This window comes from Martes martes (genome assembly GCF_963455335.1).
Source record: "Martes martes genome assembly, chromosome: 6".
NCBI classification, from domain to species: domain Eukaryota; kingdom Metazoa; phylum Chordata; class Mammalia; order Carnivora; family Mustelidae; genus Martes; species Martes martes.
Window position 1 is genome coordinate 85,735,421 of NC_137893.1, and position 25,503 is coordinate 85,760,923.

The window sequence follows — 25,503 nt, forward strand, 5'->3', positions numbered from 1 at the left end:
ATGAACAAATCTATCTTCTGACCTGTTGAAAAAGAAAAGCTGTGGATCTCCTTCCTCCTTTTAACACTTTTTGGCTCCGTGCTCAGGGAACCCCTGAGAAATTCAGCGAAGACCCTGCTGCATAGTGGTTGGCCAGGCAGCCCACAGATGCACTCTGTATGAGAGGTCGCTGGAGGGAGGGGGGCATGGCAGGGCCGCTGGATTGGCATAGGGACAGACTGGCGGAGGCTGTCTCTAAGGGCCTCATGCAGGGAGCCTGAGATGACCTGGTCTCCCACCTAAAGGCTGTGGTTGCCCCAGGAGGAGTGCGGAGCCCATCTGTAGGAGAGGGCTCTCACCCTGCCCCATTACTCACTGTCTTTTTGTCGGGCCCCTGGTAGGCTCCCCTGGCAGATCACAGTGGCAGGTGTCTTGGAGATGCGAGGGTGTCCAGGAGCCTAGGGCAGGTAGAGCATTGTTCCGAATGCAGGTGACCCAGGAATAAGAGATGATGTCAGCTCCCATGTGTGGGGCATGTTCTCGGTTCTATCCTCTGTACAGCCTCATTTATTCCTGTAATTCTAGCTAGCAGATATTATCACCTCTGTTTTCCAGACAGGAAGACCAAGGCTTGGGGGACCAGGTGGTTTGCTTGCACCTGCCCTAAAGCTACCAGATAGAAAAGGCAGCTTCGAGTCCAAGGCTGGTCATTCATTCACTCATGTAACAAATGGGCTACCCCTACCAGGGGCAGTCTGCTGGGGAACGTGGACATTGAACCAACAAAAAACTGAGTTGACATAATGCCAGGGGCCGAAGGGCACCACGAGGACAGAAAGCTGGATAAAGGGTGGAGGGCTGCGATGTTAGGTAGAGTGGTCGGGGAGGCATCTCTGAGGAGGGGGCAAAGGCCCGAACGAAGGGAGGGAACAAGCCTGCAGAAATCAGGACAGAGAGTATAGCAGCGGGTACAAAGGGCCTGAGGTACATCTGCTTGGTGCTTCTGAGGAACTGTGAAAAGGCTGGGGTGTCTGGGAAAGTTGGTAGGGCAGAGGGATGGGAGCTGAGGCCAGATCACATAGGACCTTGTAGGCCCTGATAAGGATCTTAGCTTTGAGAGAGACAGAGGCTAGAGCATTTTGAGGACAGAAATGGCTCGATCTATTCCTTTGATAGCTAAGACAAGCAGTTTTTTGCTGATCAAGACAAAGCTGCCCCAAACTAAAGAATGGTCCTTGTGAGTTGGTGCCAGGATGCTGTAAGCCTATTGAAAGGATGTGGGAAAGAAAGCTGGGGCAAGGGACCTCGGGCAGCCAGAATGAGGGCACAATATATCCCCAAGACGCAAGCTGTCCACGTTGTCATGGCAACCAATGGGTTATTGCCAAAGGTGATGTCTACTTAGTGAAATGCATTGTAACCCCAGCAGGAGACAGCCCCTGGCTGCTTCTGATGCTTCCTGAGGTTGGGCTTATCAGTCTTGTCTGAAGAGAAAGAGGGGCTGGAACTGAAAGGGAAGGGAACAAAAAGCGGCTGAGCAAGAACAGAGGAGGAGGGAGTAACTGAAGGAAATTTGGGCTTTGTAGGTCTCCATGCCCACTGGGACCAGGGCCAGGGACAGAGCCTCCAGTCACCTGACAGGAGGCACCAGGGGCCATCCTTTCAACCACAGGATTCTGGCTGGGACAGGAACACAGGGGGTCGTAGCGCTGAGTGGCCTATGAGGTGACACAGTGACTCTGCTCAGGCAGCCGGCTCCAAAGCAATACAAAAGAAAGAAAGAAGGGTTTCATTCCAGCTGGCGCAGACCTGAATGTCACACAAGGAGGGAGTCCTGAGTGGTTGAACAGTGTATGAAACTTCAAACAGGGCACCCCACCCGTCCCAGGCTGGCCGTGTGTCTGATGTGTCAGGTGTTCGGGAACCAGCAGCACCAGGACAAGTGAGGCCCCTGCTGGGCAGGCTGGCCTCCAGTGGGCCCCCTCCTACCTGGTGGGATCTTGGGACACTGAAAAGATCATTATAACTCCTCTTCCTGCTTCCGCATACCTTCCTCATGCACCACCACCCCCAAACTCTCCTACAGTTCTTCAGTGTCTGAAATGTACAGAATTTCATTTTTTTGGTTTAGTGGCTCTCTATTGGGTGTGCACATGAGAGGCTGTTAAAAGTACAGAGACAACTGGGCCCTGCACTACAACTACCGAGCTAGAATTTTCCAGTAGGTTCCTCGGAGACGCAGATGCTCAGCTCTGGTTAAGAACAGTGCTCCAGGCTTTGAGACCAGGTTCAATGCAAGTGTTCCATGCAAGCGTTACAAGGAATAAAGAATCTGCAGTGGTTTAGATGGCACAGTATATGGGGCTAGCGTGTCCCTTTGCCCCCATCTGCTTTCCAGACTTTTGGGAGCCCCAGTGGGGAAGAGGGGCCCAAGGGTTTCCAGCAAGGAAGTTGACACACTCTTTGTAGGGCTGGAGCTGCTTGCACTTGACTCTTGTAGAGGGTAGACAAAATGTGAGCCGTGAGATCCCCGACCAGGCTCCTCCGTGGGTCAGATACTTCCTGCATCTTATCTTATATAATCTTCACAACCCTCCAACTACAGATGGGGAAACTGAGCTCTGATAGGGGAAATAATCCACCCAGGATCACACTGCTAGTCAGTAGAACTGGAGTCGGGACAACAGCTCTGTCTCACTTCAAAGCTGGTACTTTTTCCTCTGGAAGTGATTCTGATAATGAAGGAAGCCATGGGGCAGATCATTGACATCAGTATTGACTTGTCCTTGGTATTTGAAGGCAATGCCCTTTTTCCATGAATGCCCTTCATATCTGGGGGCTGGGGCTGAGAGGAAGCCTCAGCCTCTCCTCGAGTGCTGGCCTGTGAAGACTGGCCTTTACTAACCAAAACCATGGCCTGCAGCCTGATCTCACTTGGTATTTGCTGCTCACCTGCTGGGTGTGAGGTGTCCTTGATGGAGTCGTGCCTTTCCCAAGTTTAGTTGCTGGAATACTCAGAGCCAGTCTGCTCGTCTCCTAGACTGGGTGCTAGGAGTCCTAAGGAAGGCAATACTGAAATTTCCAACTGGGCATCAGAGCCAAAAGGGCCCCCGAGGGCTTCTGGAGGCTTCTGTAGAGCAAAAGCTACAGGGTCCAACACGGCAGTTGCTGGTCCAGTGCCCTGCGTGGAAGGAAGCCATGAGTTCTGTGGCTCTACCATGGCCAATAAGACTTCAGGGCCAGGGAGGCATTCTAGCTCTTCTCCTCAGTTGTCTAATAATGATTCATTTGCTGAACACCCACTCTGGGCCTTTTGGGGCTAAACCATCCCATAGAGCCATAGATCACTCAACCTCACCCATTTGAGAGGTAAACATGTCTATTCTTACGGAGATTGATGGTGTCACTAGCTCAATTACTACAATGGTCAGCAGCTCAGAGGCAAAGATTCTGGCTTTCCAATCGCACCATTTCCTGTTAATGGCTCAAATTTATTGTCAGCTGGAGTGATCACACGCTGACAGGTGCTCAGAGCCACCATCCATCTTGGTGTTGATTTTGTAACACCTTAGCTGCCCGTGGCATGCTCAGGCTTAAGGGTGTGATGAATACCCTGAGGACTGATAATCTCTTGGGCACACTCACCCCGACAGACACAGGCCCACAGTCACTTAGCTCCCCCAGGGAGCAGCCATGCTTTTGGACAACCAGAACTGTTGGGGAAGCCTTTTTAGCATAAAACGCAGACATACACACTCCCTGTAGAAGGCTGTCTGCTGTCTCCTGCTGCTCGAGTAACCTCCCCTGTTCTACTCTGGGCTTCTCTGCTCAAGATCTGCTGGCCCTGGGACGGCGGCCCCTCTCCTGCATTGGTTTCTTCTCTCCCTCTGTGTTCCCTATGGGGGGGAGGTGAACTTCTCAGAGGGTCAGTGTGCAGCAGAGTTGGTGTGGACTTGCAGGTACATCCTGGGAGCATACTGTAGACACAGGAAAGACATTTCGATTGCCATTACTTGCTTCAGCTTGGCACTGGGTCCTTTCCATGTTCACCTCTGTTCAAAGAGGAACTCTTCTCTCTCTCCACGGTCCTTTCTGTTAAGAGTCCCAGATCCACCTGTGGTTTGCAGTCAGTGTTCTCTGGCTGTGACCACTCAGAGCCTGGCATGGTGTCTCTCCTTTGGAGGGTCCAGATGCTGCTCCTGCCTGCTTACCAGCCCACCGAGGCTCCCCACTCCTCAGAAGCAAGCTCACATTTTGGAACATAAGATTTCTCTCAAAACCCAAGTCCCTTGGTGAGTCTACTGTCTGTCACTGCAGCCTCCCTGACCAGTGGTGCCCTCAATCTAAGTGGCTTTTCAGACAGAAGTTAGCAAGAAGTTGGCATCCCTAAAACTCAGTTACATCTTTGTCACACTGGAACAAGCCAGTCTGGAGCATTCTCAGGACACATACAATCTTGTGGGAGGGCAGATTTTCTCATGCCTATAACAGTAAGCATGGGCCTTCCTCCTCTAAAAACCCCTAATGATGATGGTTTGCGGGATTTAGTTCAACTCAGTTGATTGGCTTAAAAGAGATGTTTTAGGACTTTTAGGAATTGAGTTGAGGATCCTTAATAAAACCATCTCCTGCCACTTTGAGGAAACTTAGCTGCTACTAGCCAATTTGTAAATCATCTGTTCGTTTCCAAAAAATTTATTACATATTAGAGTCTGAAGTGAGTTCTAAGATGGACCACACAGTCAAGCTGGCACATTTTCAAAGCACGATGGCAAGAGCTTGCAAGACAACCAAAATACCCCACATCGAGACAAGGGCCAAAAGAAATTTTTGGAAAGAATTTCTCTGAAGAAAGTTGGCAGTCTGCATTAAGTCTGCCTTACCTTCTTCATGGGGGGCAGTGTGTGTGGAGGTCCTTCTCCCTCCCTCAAAGGTCTTGAGGGGGTTTGAAGACACTCAGAAAGATTGGTTAGAATCCTCAGGCATCTGTGCATGTGTGTGGGGTGTGCTCTGTGTGTGTGTGTGTGTGTGTGTGTGTGTATACATGCACAGTGGACAGAAATCTGATTCCCATTCAAGAACTCTCTAGCAGTGCATAGGCTGACATGCTGGGAGCAAGACCAGAGCTGCAGCTGTGCTCCTGTGGAAACAATGTGGGGTGTAACTACTCCCATTATAGCTGATTTCAAGCTACCAACATGATGTTCCTGAATTCGGAGCTGAGAAGAGATGGACACGGTCAACTCTCATGAGCCAGTATGAGCTGGCTCTGCACACCATTACACCCTCTAGCACACACTTAAAACTCAGATCAGTTTTTTTTTTTTTCAGTGCAAAAAACTCAGATCCTTTTTAGTGGGACAAGTCAGAAGGGCAATGGGACCTAGGTAGAAAGAAACTTGGCAGTGGACCACAGAATGCTTGTGGGCTGAGTCCTGTACCTATCTATTTTTCTCCCTTAAGTCCCCCCCTCCATCTTCTTCTACTCTTCTGCTACTTGCCCTGGGAGGCTGGCTGGTGGAACAATGGGCTTCCTTACCCCTCACCTCTGGCTGGGCTCAGCCAACGGTGAGCATGGGCAAGTGACTGGAAGTGGGGGAGGGGAGAGAGGTTGAGGGGACATGAGTTGGATGCACTGCTTGCCTAAAGGTCACAGCTCCTATCAGATGGCCTGAGCCTTTCTGTCTTCGGGTTCAGGTAACTGCTCAGTCTTCTTGCCCCCTCAGGTCTAGGGGCAGCAATGTTTCCTGTCCTGCTGGTTATGACCTCTGCATTTCCCTGCACTCTGCTAAGACCTTTGTTAATATGCTTTTATTCAACTCTCTTTACAATATCTAATTTGATTTTTTTTTTTTTTTGAGAGAGAAAGAGTGCAAGCAGGGGGAAGGGACAGAGGGAGAGAATCTTAAGATGGCTCCACTTCAGCACAGAGCTGGAGGTAGGCTCGATCTCATATCTCTGAGATTATGACCTGATCTGGAATCAAGGGTTGGACACCTAACTGACTGAGCCACCCAGGCATCCCACATAATTTGATTATTGATTTGAGTAATCTGTTTTGTGTTTGGAACCTGACCCATAAGGCTCAAAGTGGGTAAGCAATTGTCCAATAAGGTACATTCCATCAGGTCAAGGGACCTGCTGCCGAGGGACCTCCAGGGACCCAAGAAAGTACTCAAAGTGAGGAGGAGTCATCTTGGAACATCTGCCTGGCCCAGAGAGCACAAAGCCATGTTACAGAGTACCAGTCAAGTAACATCTTTACCAACTGCCCTTCCTTCTTCTCTCCAACTCCTTCTTGGGAGTCAGGGGAAATTGAGCTCATCAGACTGAGGAAGGAAGTGTCTTAGAAAGAGAAGGAGCTGACTATATCCCTTTCCTCCAGGGATACCTCCTCCTGAATTCAGAGTTAGCCTTAGCTGGGGAAAAGGAGAGAAGTCTTAGCATTAAGTGAAATTTGAATTGTTGAGACTGTAGTTACAATATAAAATGACCAATACTTTTTGGTTCTTGTTTGTTTTGTTTGTAATTAACAATGAAAGAGCTATTGAGTTACTGAGCTGTCCAATTTCCATCCAGGGCAGAGGCCAAACTGTCATGACTGTGAGGACTTAAATAGATGGTAGAAGAACGACAGAAGGTGATCTTACAAGCACCTCCCCTGCATTGCTCAGTGGGTCAGGCACACCCTCTTTAGCTATGAAGAGGACACAAGGTACCTAGAGAAGGGAATAAGAAGTGGCAAATTTTCTGTTCCCATCTTTAAGTGAAATGCTCCTGACACAAACGGTAGTGAGGAAATGAAGGTTAATCAGAACTGAATAGGTATTTGGGTTTTACAACCACCGCTATTATGGGGATTCCACTAAACAGTAATTGTTTGATCTCTGAATCCTCGGAATCTAATCCTTCATCGAGTTCTGGAAATTATTATAAACCATTTCAAACACAAAAAACTTTAGAGAATGATATAAATAACACCCACATATATAGAGATTTGGAAAAATCTCTATAGTACGCCATAGGTACCTCCATGTGTGTGCATATGTGTTGAACAAGAACGTTGCAGAGCTGGGAGAGGCCTCCATAGCCCGCCTTCCCATCCACTATCCCTGACCCCTAAAGATAACACTGTCCTGGTGGTACTGCAGACCTCCCCTTCCTGCTGGCACTCTCTTACCCTGTATCTCAAACATCCCTTAAAATTACTTCATTACTTAGCTATTTCTTGACCTAAGGGGAGGTGACAGAGGGGTTCTATTTGTAAGTATTTGTTGGATTGTACATCTGTACATATGTTTTATGCATTTTTCTGTACTTGCATTATCTTGCACCATAACACAAAGCTCCCACTCCCCTCCCCCTGACACACAATATCAGCAATTTTAGAATTTACATAAATGGCATCATTCCACAATATCCTTCAGCAATTTTCTTTCTTGCAATCATCATTGCGTTTCTGAGATTTATTCATATTGCTACATGTAGTTCTAGTTTATTCATCTTTAATTCTCTATGATGTTCTATTATATGAATATGAATTATTTGAATATATCATATCATATGAATATATCATAGTCCTAGCTCATTTATCTATCTGCCTACTCAGGGGAACTTTGGGTTATCTTCTGTTCTTGTTTTTGTTTTTGTTTGTTTGTTTGGCTGTTTGCTATAAGAATGATGCTGGTAGGTCTTCCCCAAACTCAAACTCATAATCAACTTCTTTGGGGAAATGAATGAGCTTTTGGGGAAATGAGTCTTACCTAGCTCCATTACTATGTAACAGAATTGTTCCTAGGGAACCCCAAGGCCTTTCTTGGGCTGGGACTTGCCAAGAACAAATGGTGATTTTTATCACCATATCTAGCTGACTTATGTCAGCTAGAGGGGTCAGCCATGATACATTTTAGCCTACCAGATAACATCAAGAGGTTAGAGTTTTGTCTTCTGTATATATTTGACTGGTTATATGTTTATTATCTGTTATATATGTTGTATATGTTTGTAATATATTATATATTTGGATATGATTGTCTGTATGTTTGTTTGTGTAACCCCAAAATTTATAAGTTGAAATTGAATCCCCAATGTGATGGTATTCGGAGATGAGGCCTTTGGAAGGTAATCAGGTCATGGGGGTGGAGCCCTCATGAAGGGGATTAGTGCCTTTATAAAAAGAGTTCAGAGAGCTAGCTCACCCCTGTTCTGCTATGTGAGGACACAATGAGAAGCTGGCAGACTCGACCCAGAGGAGGGCCTTCACTAGAACGACCATGCTGTCACACTAATTTCCAGCTTCTAGCCTCTGAAATTGTAAAAAAAATAAATTCCTGTTGTTCATCATGCAACTGGCCTCCAGTACTTCGTTATAGCAGCCCCAACTGCCTAGGACATTGGTCAAATGCCTAATTCATTCAAAGTATCATACATGGTTCCCACACATTTATATGATGAATAAAATTGCCCTGGCAACTGGTGAGAGGACCATCCTTAATCAGTGCTCAATGGGAGAGACAGTGACTGTAGTTTTGCAGGGTAGAGTGATTAATGGGGCCTGTGAGCATATGTGGGTGGAGGGACGTGGTGAATGCAGAAAGGTGGCGACCTCCACCAGTTATGCCAACTGGTGCTGTTGGCCCAAAGCTGTGGTCGGCTCTGCAGCTGGGGACTGTGTCTGCTGCCTAGGCATCTGGTTGTCTGGTTCCTGGCACTCAGAGATAGGTTCCACGTAGATTTGCTGAGCATCTACTCTGTCCTCAACTGCATCACACACACATTTCACCTGATACTCAGACCAGCCCTGGGGAACAGATATTCTCTTACAGACAAGGAAATGGAAACTCGGGAAGGTTGATGGACCAAGGTCACATGACTAGCAAAGGGTAGAGGCATGATTCAATCAGGTCCCTCCTGATTCCAAGGTGAGTGTTCTTTTTAACTATACCACAGCTGCAGTTCAAGGCTGGCACTAGGGCTGATGCCCAGAGCCTCCTTCTGTTCTCCAGAATGGCTGGCGGGGAAGTCTGGAACTACCCAAAGGGACTGGAGCCTTGGCAATTGGGAACTCAGCAAGGAATTGGGGTGGGAACTCCGCAGGCTCCAACTCGAGCCTGGGAATCTGGCCAAATTTGGCCTCATGTCACAGGAGCTAGTCCTGTATTCACAAGCATTAGGATTGACTCAGGTGGACAGAATTTATCACTGGTCTCTATTACAGAGCCAACTGAGTCCTTCTGTAACCAACTGTGATGTCATCTCAACCTCCGGGGCAGCTGCTTCCTTTACATTCTGCCTTACTCCGGGGTTTCACATTTTGATCATTCCTTTCTGAGAGGAGGAAGACACCTATAATCCAAGCCCTCATGTATCTCCTTACCAAGGCTACCTTTCCTGCATGTCTTAAGGACGTGTGCATTCACAAAGAGGTAAAATCATGGCACCTGAGGGCTGAGGAGTGTTAGATTTGTTTGTTTATTCAACAGGCAACCAGCAAACGTCAGCTCAGTTTCAGGATGTGCTGGGCACATGATGTCAGTTGGTCCGACCACCTCATATTATGGATGTTGGAAACTTGGCGCGGAGCAAACCTTCATGGAGGACCTACTGTGGGCCGATCACTGTGCTCAGTGTTGGGGAAATAAAGATCCTCTGTCCAGTGGGGGAAATGAATAAAAAGCTGATTAATTATCACACAATGTGATAAGTCCTATCACAGAGGTACAAGCAGAATTCTGTGTGAATCCAGAGGAAACTCAGAGAGTTCTGGGGAGGGAAGCTGGGTATCTGCCTCTGGAAATATCTTGGAGCCACAGGTTTGAAGGAAGATATGTTAAAAGCTGCAGAGCCTTTCCCCCCACGCCCCCAAACAAAGACTTCATGGCAAAAAGAGAAATAGCGGTTGCTTTGGTTGAATCACGGTGGGCAAAAATCCTGGGGTCTTGCCGCTTGCCTCTCTCCCCTTCGCTTCATGCTCCCCAAAAACACCTAGGTCCCAGAGAACTCATTCGGAAAACCACTGAGCTAGAGAATGCAGGGAGGTCCCCTCCAGTTCCATGCCAATCAGTGGGTCCTCCCCACAGCCTGGACTTCCTGGTTTCACATGCTGTCTGGATCATAGGAGGTGCTCAGTGAAGTCTGATATAGAAATGGATGACTCTCACGTTTGTTATCCCCAGGAGCAGAATTCCAAAACAGTAGTGCCAGATTCAGTCTTAAACGACAGTTCGGAGAGGCAGAGGGATGGCAGGGGCCTCGTTCTGGAGAGCGGCGGAGATGGCTCAAGAGGCCACTGTGGGAATCCTGTCCAGGAGAAGAGAACCCCTTGGCAGACTAAGCTGGAACAACATGGTAGAATAGGCAGCCTCTGGCCTCAGTGGCTCTCCCAACCCTCCTCAAGTCCCCTGCTGGGGACGAGGAGCTGTCACTGCCCCATTTTCAGGGTCAGGGAGCACATACCACCCAGGGAGTAATCCAAGGGTCCATGTGGCACTGCAGCCACAACAGACTGTTCTTGGGGGCTTCTTTTGTTCAAAGGATCTCTGCTCATGGGGTGCTGAGAGGGATGGGGGAGGGGAGAGGAAGACTAGTATTCAAGAGGCTAGTATTTGGGGTGGGGGGAAACTCAGGATGCCATTTGGAACCTGCCAATGTCATGTTCATGGATTTTTATTTATGAGTCACTCTTATTTTTATCTTCTGTAACAGTATATAAAAAAAAAAAACATGCCTACACATAGAGGCAATGGAATGTTCCAGTAGGTTATGTTTTCACAGAAGCTGGGTCAAGGGATAAATGCAGAGAAAGGTGTGGTGTTACCCAACATGGACAGCTTGTATGGGGCACATCTGTGAGCTTCTCAAGGACAGTGATCTCCCCACTTCCATCAACCACTGAACAAAAGAATGGATTGACCACCTACTCACAAAGGACCAGGCCAGTGCTCAGGACAAATGGTCAGTGTGCCACTCCCTGGGACAGATCATATCTCAGGGGGCGAGGTTGCCAACAGATTTACTCAGATAGCCAGACATCCTGAAGACCCTCCCTGAGCTTGGGCCAGAAGCATGTGTGCCCAGAGGAACAGCTATCATAGGGCAAGTAGGCAAGGGCTTGGGGGTAGTGTGGTACAGGTTATTTACTCATCAGTGAGTCAGAAATGCTGAAGGATTGGAATGTCTGCTTGGGGGCTTTTTTTTTTTTTTTTTCTTAAAAGACCTCTTTGATCAAACATTCCTTGCTAAAATGGTCAGATTCAAGGCTCTCAGTCAACTGGCACAACTCCCCATTTTAGATTTTTGCCTCCACTATTTCAAATAACTTCTCAAGAAAGTCCTCTCACTCTACTCCCTACACACAAAAACACATACCCCACACAAAACATACACCCCCCACATAACCACACATATACATACCAACGGCACACCATATACACACACACCACACACACCAGACCCACACACACATACTACACACACACACACACACACACACACACACACACACACACACACGACAACTACCTCCCCACTCTGCTCCGAGGTTCTGAATCCTGCCTGTTCTTCATGGTTTGGCTTAGACCTGTGGCCTTGGTGACAACTGCCGGGGGTCACTCCCTCTGGTAAGTTCCCAGAGCTCTCATGGCCTGTCCCTCTCACCTGACACATTTCATATACTGCTAGTACCATATGTCATAGATCTGAATCACTGGCATTTGGACTGTGAGCAGAGCAAGAGCTTGTCGCTGACCAAATATTGCTCAAAAGAGACACTTAAGAGAGAGGCCATGGCCCACCTTCCTGGGGCTGGCTTCTCCTGATTTAATTCCTGCTCTGTGCAACCATCAGAAAGCAGAACACCGGGGCACCTGGGTGGCTCAGTGGGTTAAAGCCTCTGCCTTCGGCTCAGGTCATGATCCCGGGGTCCTGGGATCGAGCCCCACATCGGGCTCTCTGCTCTGCAGGGAGCCTGCTTCCTCCCCTCTCTCTGCCTGCCTCTCTGCCTACTTGTGATCTCTGTCTGTCAAATAAATAAATAAAATCTTTAAAAAAAATTAAAAAAAAAAAAGAAAAAAAGAAAGCAGAACACCTGCAGCAGAGGACCTCAGCCGCTCACATAAGTGTTTTCGATGAGTTATGCTTTAATGTCAGGCCTCTTGCTTTTATTGAGGGTCGATATAAGAATCATCTGGTAGAACAACATTTCGGTATCTTTTTAAGACTGTGGCTGAAGACATCGTTCACTGTGTCACTCAGTGTCTTTTAATAAGAATCTGCCCAATAAATTCTCGTTTGTGTTTCGTTCCAGGAAGAAATTTCATTTCTGCAGATAAATTAATTGGTACTCTTCCTGTTGTCAGAAAATGAAAACTATGTAACTCCGGGTGCTTCTCGTTTTGCTTAGTGACTAGATAAGAGGGAGTCAAATTTATTGCTGCTGTATTGTGATCGGCTCAGCTGTGGGGTCCAAAAGCACTTACTCCTTCTACTTCTTTTAAATGGGCTTATTTTATTTTATGTTCAAATGTCTCATTATACTTTTGCAAGATATGTGAGTCTGGAAGTCATCTGGAGAAGCACTGAGTCACCCTATTTATCGCCTGCACTGGCTGCGAGGGGTACAAAGATTAATTCGACCCACCCAGCTTTCCAGGAGCTCATGTTTCAGCATGGAGAATACAGCTATGGAAAATATACATTACAAAAAAAGGTTGATGCCTTCTGGAGGTGTGTGAGGTTAGAGGACAAAGCAGGCTTGGGGAAAAGGGGCCAGGCAAGGCTTCATGGCGGAGGCGGAGGCTGAACTGGTTTGGGGCTACAGTGGGATGAGCGTAGTGAATAGCACAATATGTGTAATTAAATCCAAAATTAGATAAAGAGTTACCTTTCTATGTGTATTTCCCCTTAAGCTGGCTAGAGTAGAAACCCTCTGAGAGCAGGCCTTGGATCTCTGTCCCTCTGTGAATGCTACGATGCCCTGCACAGGGCTGAGGGCCACATGGTACGGGGGTTACCGCACAGGCTCTGGACATGCATGTCCATTTGCATCTCTGAGCTGAGCAAAGTTAGGCAGGTTCACTTAACCCCTTTGGGATTTAACTGTAAAGTGTGGGTAACAGTAGAGTCTCCTTCATGGGGGTTTGAGGAACATTAAAGAAGAAGCTACACATAGAGAGCTTAGACCCACGCCAGGCACACACCAAGTTCTCAAGGAACATTTGCTGACCAGCGTCGTCTGTGTTACCGACAACGTTCAACTGTTCAGGGCGGCCAGTACAATGAAGTGGGAGAACCACACGCAACTAAATGAAGCAAAGCCTGCTCGACCCAACCAGCTGAATCTAGTTCAATTTATACCAGTTCCGAATGAGGCCTGATTAAAAAGAGCACTGTTTTCTTGTTTCCTGAAACGATGTGTGGGAGTAGGCTCTCCTCTAAGACCAGGGGAACATGTGTTTGTTGATTATGTTCTTAGAACTGATCATTGGTGTTTCTCTTAGAGGTCCCAAGAATCTGGCTGTTACATTGAGGGGCCCTTTGGGGCCAGTGCTTCTCCTGGCCCACATCTGTCTTCCCTGGTTTCCCTGTCTACTCATTTTCTAAAGGGCCAGGTTTCCCCAGAGTAGGCAGTAAATGGAGAACCATCATCTAGATAGCGAGCCAGGAAGAGGAGAAGTCTTCCCAAGAACATACATGTGCACAAAACTGGTCTTCAAATGGGTGCTTATCAGGATGCCATGGTGGGGAAAAAAGCGCCCCAATTTATAATAATGTTTGTCAATTTCTGTGGCATAACTAGTCCCACAAGGCTGGTTTCAAGCTGCCAGTGTGACGTTACTACATGCGGAATTAGGAAGAGGTGCACAGTAGTGCCCCCTTAAGCCGGTATTTCCATGATATAGACACAGTGGCAGCAAATAACCCCAAGGGCAGAGATAATAGTAAAATGTAATAAATAACAGATGGTCACTAACTTACCATGGTTCAATTTAGGACTTTTCAGCTTTCGGACGGTGCAAAAGTGATGGCCATTTAGGAGGAACACTACTTTGAATTTTGAGTTTTATTTTTCCCCAGGCTAGCGAGAGAAAGCATGACGGGCAGGCTTTTGTGATGCCAGGCCATGGTAGGGGGGCCCCAGCTCCCAGACTGCCCTGTAAACACCTGGTAAGCTTGCAACCACCCTGTACCAAGACACCCATTATGCTTTTCACTTTCAGGACAGAATTCAATCCATTACAGGAGCTACTCAACACTCTATTATAAAATGGGCTTTGGGTCAGATGATTTTGCTCAACTGTAGTCTAACGTAGGTGTTGTGAGCACGTGTAAAGCAGGCTAGGCTAAGCTAGATGTTTTGTAGGTGAGGTGTATTAAACGCAATTCAACTTAATGATATTTTCAACAGATGATGGGGTTATCAGGATGTAACCCCACTGTAAGTCGAGGAAAATCTGTAATTAGGAGGTGATACATTTTGAGTATTTGTTGCTTTTGTTTTTTAATAGAACTAACTTAGTTGTAAGTTTCTATAATTTAATTTTTTAAACGATTTTAAAAATTTATTTGAGAGAGAGAGAGAGAAAGCATGCGTACAGGTGCAGGATGTGGGGAGGGGGAGGGAGAGAGGGAGAGAGAGAGAGAGAAAATCTTAAGCAGACTCCCCACTGAGTGCAGAGCCCTACATAGGGTCGATCCCAGGACCCTGAGATCATGACCTGAGCTGAAAGCAAGAATTGGATGTTTAACTGACTAAGCCACCTAGAAGTCCCTCTCTAATTTAATTTTTAACAACAGCCGTGTCTTATCATGGCTCCCCAAATTGCTGAAATGGTGACGGTTGCTCCTCCGATGGGTGTGGAGCTGGCTCCAGCACATCACTGGTCGACAGCCTCTTACATGTGGCGTTTCTCATGCTACCATGAAATCTGTGCTCCTCTGAGATACGAGATTGCCTTCACACACGTATTCCTGGGCATACATCCCCTCATCCATACACAGATCTATTCTGACACAAAATACATGAGGAAACCTCTCCTGCTCAGTCTTGCTCATTACCTCCTCCCTTCTTCCCCCCAGAACAACCAACCAACCTGATCTACACTTTCATGGAAACCTCAGAGCATGGAGGCAAAAGAAAGAAACAATACTGAAAGGGAATACTTAAAATGGAGGGAATGTAGACAGAAGGAGACAAAGGAAAGAGAACAGAGGGCAGGGAGGGAAAGGGCAGATGTCATGCCTGCCCTGTTCCTCCACTGGAAACCCCGACTATGGAACACCAGGAGAAACAGAACATCAAGTACACTGAGCTGCTTTGTGTCTCACTGGAGCCCTGGTTCCCAGCCCTCAGCCCCAATGCGGGCCCGAGGGGCGAGGGTGAAGGCAGGAAATGGCTCTAGAAACAATCCGTTGCAGTGAGAGGTTTCTCCCCATGAGAAGAACTCTGAAATGTGGTCGCCAGGGGACCCATGAGCGCTGGCGGTTCCAAAGCTCTGTCAGACAAGCTCCTGAGAAGTGTGGACTAAAAACATGGCATTTAAGCTCAAAATGGCAGCTGGGAGATGTTAACACTTCTTTTCTAATTGGGATAGTATGCTTTTAAAATAAATAGGTATTTCAAATGCTCTTAATTAGACTTCCATCCAGAGTGTTTTCCATTTGAAGTCTGCTGATTACTTCAGGCAAAGCTGGGCCCTGTTGAACCTGACACCTGCTGTAATTCAAGAGAAGGCTCCCAGACAGAGGAGCAAGAGGAATTGCAGAGAAGACGTGCAGCCGTTTCCCACAGGCCCAGGACTGTCTGAGACTGGGGTGGGAAGGCGGTCAGAGAGGATGGAACATCTCTTGCTCTGAAAGCCTCAGGAACTGACCAGTGTTTTCCAGTCATTGTTTCTAGTCACGCAGCATCATGAAGACTGGAGAAGAGGCCACATGGCAGCCCTCAGATACAGGGTCTAAAGGCAGTCCCATCCTAAAGGATGCCGCCCCACCCAGTGACTTACTGGTGAGGCCAAAGGGTCACCTTGGCACAGCTTCCCAACAGAGAAGCCCTTTCCTAGCCCAGCCCTATGAGCTGGGGCCCCGGGGGAGTCCTGGCTGCTTCCTGAGAAGCAGTCAGGAGCATCTCAGCTCTGACTCCCTGCCTGCATCTCTGGCCATGGGAGGGCTGGCCTGGCATGTTGACCTGAACTCTCAGTGCCAGGGTCAATGGTGGGAAGCTCAAGTTCCGGTCAGTGTGCCTTAGGCTTCCTTCTTCCTTGTTTCTGATGCAACCAGTGGCTATGGACATGTTCATTATTATTACTGAAACTAAACAACCCACCTTCCTAATAATCCAAATTACTGGAGTTCAGTAGGTTATCTCTCTGACTCTGGGGCTCTCCTCCATCTCCCCTCTAGAGATCCTGGGTGTTGGAATTCTCTAACTTCAGGAGGTTCCAGGGGCCAGGCCATCTCAAGGGAACCCTTTGTTTAGAATACATGAATTGCTTATTTAATCAGAGCACTCTAAGCACTTGGTCCCAGGCCAGCTGGAGAGGAAACAAGGTGGTCGTGCCCCAAATACCTGCTCCACCAGCCTTTCTGGGAGCTGAACTCTCCCGCCAGGTGACTTCCTTGGGTCCCATATCAAAAGGGGGGGATTTTCTGCAGCTGTCCACTGCTTGAAAGGTGCCAAGTTCCTCTTAGAATATCACTGTGTTGGTTAGTGTTTGCATTATTAATGTATTAAGTGAGCCCATCATTGTTGGCAGTGAATAGCATGGGGGCTGAGAGCACCAGGTGTGCACTCAGAGACCTGGGTTCACATCCTAGTTTCGATGATTTCTAGCTATGTGACCCTGGGCAAGTCATTGAATCACCTGCATCCCGAAAAATGCACTTACTTCTAAGGACAGTCACAAGGCAGAAAGGAGGCCATGCATACACAGCAGTGCCCTGGGTGGTTCAGAAAACAGTCGCTGTCTTCATCACCCACGGTTGCCGTTAGGATTAGTTAGTAGCAGCTCTGGAAAGCTTAGAGTAGAGCCCTAAGGAGCTGGGACCTAGGGGTGAACTTAAGTTGGGGTGTGGGGTGGAAAGGTCAGGAGGATGAGGCAGCAGCTGGGAAGGTGGGGTGCCAGGCTGGAGAGGTGGGAGCAAGCACGCAGGATGGGGGTAACTAGTGCCAGAGAGGAGGGGCATCCAGAGGAAGCTTCACTGACAACAAACCTTGCCTTCCTTAACCTTCTTGAGGGTTCTAGATGGATTTCTTTTTTTAATTAATTATTTTTATTAACATATAATGTATTATTTGCCCCAGGGGTACAGGTCTGTGAATCATCAGGCTTACACATTTCACAGCAATCACCATATCACATACCCTCCCCAATGTCTATAACTCAACCACCCTATCCCTACTCCACTTTCCCCAGCAACCCTCAGTCTGTGTTGTGAGATTAAGACTCTATTATGGTTTGTTTCCCTCCTGATCCTATCTTGTTTCATTTTTTCCTTCCCTACCTCCCAAACCCCTCACCCTGCCTCTCAAATTCCTCATAGCAGGGAGATCATATGATAATTGTCTTTCTCTGATTGACTTATTTTGCTTAGCATAATACCCTCCAGTTCCATCCATGTCATTGCAAATGGCAGGACTTCATTTCTTTTGATGGCTGCATAGTATTCCTCTGTATATTTATATACCACGTCTTATTTATCCATTCTAGATGGATTATCTTTTAGCTAGGTTTCCAAGACCACACAGCTTGTCTTACCTTCACCTTCTTCCTGCAGACTTCACTTTGTACCTACCTAGAGCTACCTGCTGCATATGTCGCTGGGTGATTTCTTCCTTCAGGCAACCTGTCAAAGACACAAAGGAAGACCATTAGTGAGTTTCTTGCAGGTTGGAGGAAGTCTTTGCCTCCAAAGCATGTAAGCAAAAAAACAGAAACAAAAACAAAACAAAACCAAAACCATCCAAACAGACAAAAAAACCCAAAACAAACAAACAAAAAAACAAGGTAGAGTAAGGAAGATAAAAGTGGGCATAGTTTCCAAGAAGAGCCCTCCATGCACTGGATGGTGTTGGGAGAACAGGCTGGCATGCTGGCTTCTTGGCACATTGATGCAAATATACATTTCACTTTTGGGTTCAACTCCTCTTTGGGTTCAGTTACCACAGGCTGTCACTCACAACATTTGTTGGGGCCCTAGTCTCCTCAGTAGTTCTATCTGTCTATTATTAATGAAAGGGGTGGCAGGATTGGATCTTATAATAATGTACAGGGCCATTTTTAAATCTACTTTTTTCCTTTTAAGCTGTGTGAAACTGTGTCAAGGAATAAAGATGATGGTTTTAGATAACCTTAATATGAACACAGCAGTTGATCATTTACTATGAAACATATATTATTCTAGGTTGCATTAATAAAGGTATAGTGTGTAGTTGACAGGAGGTGATGGTGGTGGACCTGCATATGTACTCTGTAGTGGTCAGACCACAGTTGGCATTTGTTCTGGGAGTTTACTCTTCATAAGGAATACTAGTCAAATAGAAAATATTTATAGAAAATGGTTAGGGGTTTAAAACCATGCTATATGAGAAATATTTGAGGTAATTTGAGATGTTCAGATGGAGAAGGAAAGACTTGGAGGGAGAAGAGTCTCAGAGATAATGGCTGTCTTTAAAAATCTGAATGTTGTTGGGGTGTCTGGGTGGCTCAGTCAGTTAAGCATCTGCCTTTGGCACAGGTCATGTTCCAGGGTCCTGGGATTGAGCCCCACATCAGGCTCCCTGCTCAGCGTAGAATCTTCTTTTCCTTCTCCCTCTGCCTTCCCCCAATACTCATGATTTCTCTCTCTCCCAAATAAATAAAATCTTTTTTAAAAAAAATTTTATTTCTTTTCAGCGTAACAGTATTCATTGTTTTTTCACTACACCCAGTGCTCCATGCAATCCGTGCCCTCCCTAATACCCACCACCTGGTTCCCCCAACCTCCCACCGCCCCGCCCCTTCAAAACCCTCAGGTTGTTTTTCAGAGTCCATAGTCTCTCATGGTTCACCTCCCCTTCCCATTTCCCTCAACTCCCTTCTCCTCTCCATCTCCCCTTGTCCTCCATGTTATTTGTTATGCTCCACAAATAAGTGAAACCATATGATAATTGACTATCTCTGCTTGACTTATTTCACTCAGCATAATCTCTTCCAGTCCCGTCCATGTTGCTACAAAAGTTGGGTATTCGTCATTTCTGATGGGGTCATAATACTCCATAGTGTATATGGATAAGGAAGATGTGGTCCAAATAAATAAAATCTTAAAAAAAAAAATCCAAACCTTGTCATCTGGATGAGAGAAGAGATTTATCTTTGTCCCACTGCTGAGGGCACAAGTTGAATAAAGACAAAGTAGGGGCTCCATACGAGGAAGAAACAGTTCACAACCAACACTGTCTCCACGTGGATTGAGTTGTCTCTAACCAGACTACATCTCCTGGCAGAGCAGCGAGGGCCTTCCTGACAATGTTCGAGCACAGGCTGGAGGAAAGTCTGTGGGGTGTGAGAGCAAGAACTCCTGCCCTGGGGAGGACTTGGGGTGAAGTGGCCTTCAGGGTTCCTCCATCTCTACTATACGGCTATGATTTCCTGCTGGATGGTGGAGTGAAGCACCCTCCCCCACCAGGGTTTGTTCATATCCAAGGGCTCAGAAGACTTGTTAAAATGTCAGTGCTGTCTGCAACATTTGGGAGATGTGATCAGGCCCCTGGGGACCCTGAGAAAGCCTGGGAACTTTGCTGCTCCCTGGTCTAATGTATTCATTTCTTCATATGAGGTACATTCGACACCTCAAAGATGATGACTGAACTGAGTTTTCAAAAGATTAGTAGAGAAAAGAAGAGCCATCTGTACCCCAATGTTTATAGCAGCAATGGCCACGGTCGCCAAACTGTGGAAAGAACCAAGATGCCCTTCAATGGATGAATGGATAAGGAAGATGTGGTCCATATACACTATGGAGTATTATGCCTCCATCAGAAAGGACAAATACACAACTTTTGTAGCAACATGGACAGGACTGGAAGAGATTATGCTGAGTGAAATAAGTCAAACAGAGAGAGTCAAGTATCATATGGTTTCACTTATTTGTGGAGCATAACAAATAATATAGAGGACAAGGGTAGATGGAGAGGAGAAGGGAGTTGAAGGAAATGGGAAGGGGAGGTGAACCATGAGAGACTATGGACTCTGAAAAACAACCTGAGGGTTTTGAAGGGGCAGGGGGGTGGGAGGTTGGGGGAACCAGGTGGTGGGTATTAGGGAGGGCACAGATTGCATGGAGCACTGGGTGTGGTGAAAAAACAATGAATACTGTTACGCTGAAAATAAATAAAAAATTTAATTAAAAAAAAAAAGATTAGTAGACAATGAAGCAGTCACAGAAGACCCCATCACTCACAGAAAGTTTCTAGAATACTATGACTGGGAGGCAAGGCAGAGGTCATTCACTTTAAGGTCTCACTCAATTCAGGAGTCCCTGCTACTTGTATGACTTGTATGTGTCCAGGCTGTTCCACTGATTAAACTATATATAAGGAGTTATTGATATGATATTGACACCTGCTTCCCCGTAACTTCCAGATTTGGACCTGGTTGGTTCTCTGGAACAGCACAGAAGAAGGATCCTCTCTCATTGGCAGTGAGGGTCTGAGGATGCCATGATTTCTTCACTTGGACTTGTCCTCTCTGGGTTAAATGTCACCTGTTCCTTCAGCTCCTGCCAGAGTGCAAGTCTGTGCCTTGCCTTTCATGTGTCCCCACTGGAGAGGACTGTGAAGAGAGGAATCCAGGAATTGGGCATAAGCAGTACTGCACCCTAATTCGAAGTGGAGGAGAGTAAGAATTTAGGGAATGTATTGGGTGGGGGGCGGGGAGAGGTGGAGAAGAGGCAATCTGGCCCATGGCTGAGAATTGGACCAGCCTGATGCCAACAGGAAAATGACCTGAAACCCAGGCCAGCCACAGCCACAGATGGGATCTTGTTCCCACTCTTAGCAATATGACCTTTATTGTTTACATCAGTAGAGGGAAGAAGATGGGGGTCCAGGGGTGGTGCTGGGCTGAGATTCCAGTCTATGTCCAACACCACTGAACTGAATTGTAAAGAAGCATAGCACATGCATTTTTCAAATAAAAGGAGGTAGTGCTGTGATAAATGCAACACACCATTTAGACACAGCCCTTGAAGGAGAGCAGGTCATTAAGGGCTTTCTTATGCCCACAGCAGGAACAGCCAATGCAGCTGTGGTGCCTGGCCTGGGTCCTGGGTATCTGGCATAGGCACCTTCCACCACGAGCCTCTTCTGTGACTGGCTGGCTACCTCCTTCCTGCTGACACTGGATGGGGACTTGCTCCTTCGGAGGACACACTGGGCTGCATTCCTCCTTGAGAAACTATCTCCCTGACATACTCCCGACAGCTTGTCCCCCTGACCATGGGCCTCCCCAGCAGCAGGTCTCCCCAACTATGTAGCTCCCACTCTCATGCCTCACCCCTGTAGGTGCTCAGTTTTGTATGGCATGATTTCCCCTGCTCCCAGCAGAATGATCCACTGGGCTCCCTTCTCCAAATCCTGGGGAAGCAGGTTTAGAGATTCTCCGGCAGTCCCCAGCCTGGGAAGAGCTGCTCCTGTAAGTAAACAGTGGGATTTGCCCCCAGGACTGCCATTTCTATAAACTCCGCAAACAGAAATATCTATTCCCAGAACAATGAGCCATCCCCACGGGATGGGTGGGTCTTTATAATGCTTTATAATGCCCCTATTGAGAAAGGTAGGTTTAAATTGTGCGTATGGATGTTCAATTTGAGTGACTCGGCTAACATTGCCCTCCACATGGCGATCTTTGTTTCTGAGATGTTCCCAAACAAGCATCTAAAAATAGCCTTAGAGCTGACACCTAATTGCATTTTCTACCAGAGCCATTCCTCATGTGAAGATAACAGTCTCTGTAATCGGCTGGATCTTGCAGTTCCACAGGTTTTGGCAAAAGAAGGAGTTGAGGGGGAAAGCAGAATTCACTCAGCATGCGGCTTGCTGTCATTAGCATGGTGATAAATTTGCTGGTTTTGGCCGGGGTTCCTGGACACATCTCCATCCTGAGGTATGGAAAAGAGATGAAACGGAAACAGAGAACTCCCAGCCTGAGGCAGGACATGGTCAGGGAGGGAAGCTGGGGCGTGGGGGGAGGCTCGGCTTGTAGGCAAATGGTGGTAATTAGTAATTTTGTCTCCAGTACCTTACAACAGCGCATGCCAGAAACACCTTCTCTCCCTTTCTGATTCATTCATTGCTGGAGTTGGGGTGTTAGCAGGGGGTGGAGGGGTACTTGGAACACGCAATCACCCACGGGGAGCGCCAGTGGAGATGCCTGACCTTCATAACCGCCACATGTGGGGTAGCATGGTTTAGCAATTTTCTGTACCAAGTAGTTCATATGAAAAGTATTATCATCATCATGAAGAAGCAACACTTATTATTTTTTTTTTCTTACAGTGATAGTCTTTTGGATACAACAATTTTCCTTACATTTCACATTTTATTTTGCATGCCTGGTAGTTTGAAGTTGGTCACCAAGGGAAAGCTGCTTGAGTGGGATCTGCAGCAAGCCCTTCACTTTGACCCCCACCCAGAATAGGGCCCTCAGGCGGGATGCAATTTGTGTGATGTGGTGCCTTACTGAGGATGCTGACGTCACTCCCAGGCAGAAAATATTTCTCGCTCACTACATGTTAAGCACCATGTTCTAAGTGCTGTGGAATAAACAGACTAGTTAAGAAGTCTCTCCTAGTTTCAGAAAGTTAACCTGATACAGGGGACCACAAACAGGGCGCCTGCATGTTCTTCCTGTTGAAAGCTGGACCCCTGGCAGACCTTACCCTTCCCTCCTGGACGGTTTGTGTTCCTGCTGAGCCTGGGTTTGGCTCTTCAACGCAGCACTTTGGGCAGCTATATCTGATTGCTGGGAGTTGGCATTGAGATGAAGCAAACTTCTTTGTCATTTTGGTTAAACTAGAAGATAATTACAAACTTGTAGGTCTACAGATTTTAAGTTCAAATCCCAACTCTGTGACTTCTACAGGGTACATTACTTAATGTCTCTGAGCCTCCATCTTATCACTTGAAAAATGGGTCATAGTAAAATAACTGGGATAATATCTGTTTTACCATCTCTCAAGACGTTTGGGAAGATAACGGATAATGTGTCAGCATATGTGACACACCAGACTAGTTTTAGGCATGAAGGCACTTTCAGACATATGGAAAGGTTATTATATTCACAAGATGACTGGCCTGAAGGATGAGCGGTTAAATGTCAAATCAATGGTAAACCTGAGTTTAGAGGAGGAAAGGTAGGTTAGCGGCATTAGGAAAGGCATCATTACTAATGGTGAGCCTTGGGTGGACTGTGAAGGGAGCGAGGTGTTAAGGTGAGGGTGGGGAAGGCATGGCAGTCAATGACAATGGTGGGGGCCACAATGGTGGAGAAGACCAGGCATACACCGGTTTGGGGTGGAGGTTGGAAGGGAGGGCTTGAATGGAGGAGTAGGGCTGGTGGAGACTACAGTTCAGGGTCCAGGGTCATTTCTAAAGGGTCTGGACCCCAGTGAAAATCTGTTCTTCTATTTGACTCTACTACTACAACAATTCAGTAAATCAAATTAAACTTCAGTAGCAGGATTGGGGTGTGGGGAGAGGACACAGAATTGTGTTGCCTGCCTGAGGGGCCTCTTTGAAAGGAAAGTCTAGTTAGTGGGTATGAACTCAGAGTGTGGATTATAGCTGTGACGTGGGATGCCAGTTTCTTTGTGTTCTAACACAGAGGACTGTGATTACCAAAAAGTTAGACTCCCCAAAGACCATTTGTAAGGCTATTTGTAAAATTAATGGGCCCAGCATAAATTATGTGTGTAATGCTTAGATGAATTTCCAACAAACAGGAGTATGCAAATCCTTTGAAGTCTTAAAATCAGGCATATTCATCTCCTCCTTGCTACTCTTTCATCAGGTTGTACCTAAACTTGTTTGGATAATTTGAAAATCGATTGAGGCAGGACCCACCTCTTCCCACCATAGCAATGGTGAATAAAATAAAACAAGAGAATATTAAGGAGACTTTGCTAGATTGGCTTTCAAGACAGAGTTCTGAAGATTTGAAGTGGGACAGAAATGAAGAATGGTTGGGGGAGCCCAAGCTTTCGGCTGGCAGGGCTCCAGGTCCAGAAGCAAGAAGGTAACTAAAAGTGCATCCTGCAAGCAAGACACAGTCTGAAGCGGCAGGGTGGGGTGAGAGTCCCCTGCCACCCAACCTGGGACTGAAGGGGGACTGAGGAAAAAACGTGCTGCTAGATGTTGCCTAGGGCTATGGTTCACGTCCTACTGCAAGCCCAAGGAGGAAGAAGAGTACACCCGCAGCTACCCTCAGTTGCCCACCACGCTGCCCACTGATAGTCTGCCCAGGTGGGCCACATCCCAACATCGCCATGGAGCAGTCACTCCCAATTGTCTTCCTGATGGGGAACCTGGAGGGCCTGTCAGATAGTGAGGGATGAGAAAAAATGGACAGAGGGAAAGAGAAAGAAATAAAATGGGTTTCATTAAAAAAGGACCTGGCCACAAAAATGCCAAAATGTATGAACAAATCTAATGCTAAAAAAAAGATAGTAAAATTAATAGCTGGAACATGAATTCATTAGAGATGAAAGTAATTTTCTGGATAGACAGCTATAGACACTTATTGATGCAGACTCACAAAGGGTTGAATTAGTCTTATTCTTTAGTTAACAGCACATTATCCTTGTCAGTATGGATAAAGCCCAGCATGTGTGTGTGTGTGTGTGTGTGTGTGTGTTTGTGTGTATGAGAGAGAGAGTATATGTATATGTATATGTGTTTGTTTATCTCCATGCCTTATGCCCCATCTCCAATTCCCCTTCTGTTATGCCTCTAATAGGTGGCCATTCTGATTGGTTTGATACATACTCTTTTATCACATATATTCTTACAATTTGTGTTAAAGTTTTCTGTGAAGTTTTTAAGCTGTGAAAGAAACACTGAGCTACAGATCTCATTGTGTTCCCATTTACTTGCTAGCACTGTGTTTTTGACAACTACCCATTTTGCTATATGCGCATCTAGTCCTCAGTTTCTGACTATTGCATACATTGCATAGAGTGCATTTTACTTCCCTTCCCCGAGGTTAGGACAACTGGATTGCTTCCCACTCCTACTAACACCAGCAGTGCTGTGATGGCCATGCTGGAACATGAAGTCTTATAGGTCTGAGAGAGAAGCCCCTGCTGGGTCTCAGCAGATCCGTGTTAATTGGAGGTGCTGCCTCCATAATGATCGTACCACTCTAGGCTTCCGAGACAGACTTCAAAGTAAGTATGATGAGAATACTCAAAGAGATTAATGACAGCTTATGTTTTCTTTGAAAAGAATAAGAAATCATAGAACAAATAGGTATGAATAAGAATGAAACCAGA

The 25,503-nt window shown here is 46.7% G+C and overlaps 1 protein-coding gene across 1 annotated transcript in view; it reads right to left on the reverse strand.

Annotated features, from left to right (window-relative positions):
* Window positions 1–25,503, reverse strand: part of KIF6 (kinesin family member 6) — a 421,803-nt gene that overhangs the window by 24,662 nt on the left and 371,638 nt on the right. The window contains exon 16 of the mRNA XM_080807059.1: window positions 17,770–17,820. Within this exon, the coding sequence (XP_080663185.1) occupies window positions 17,770–17,820 (51 nt within the window). The remainder of the gene's footprint in view (window positions 1–17,769; window positions 17,821–25,503) is intronic.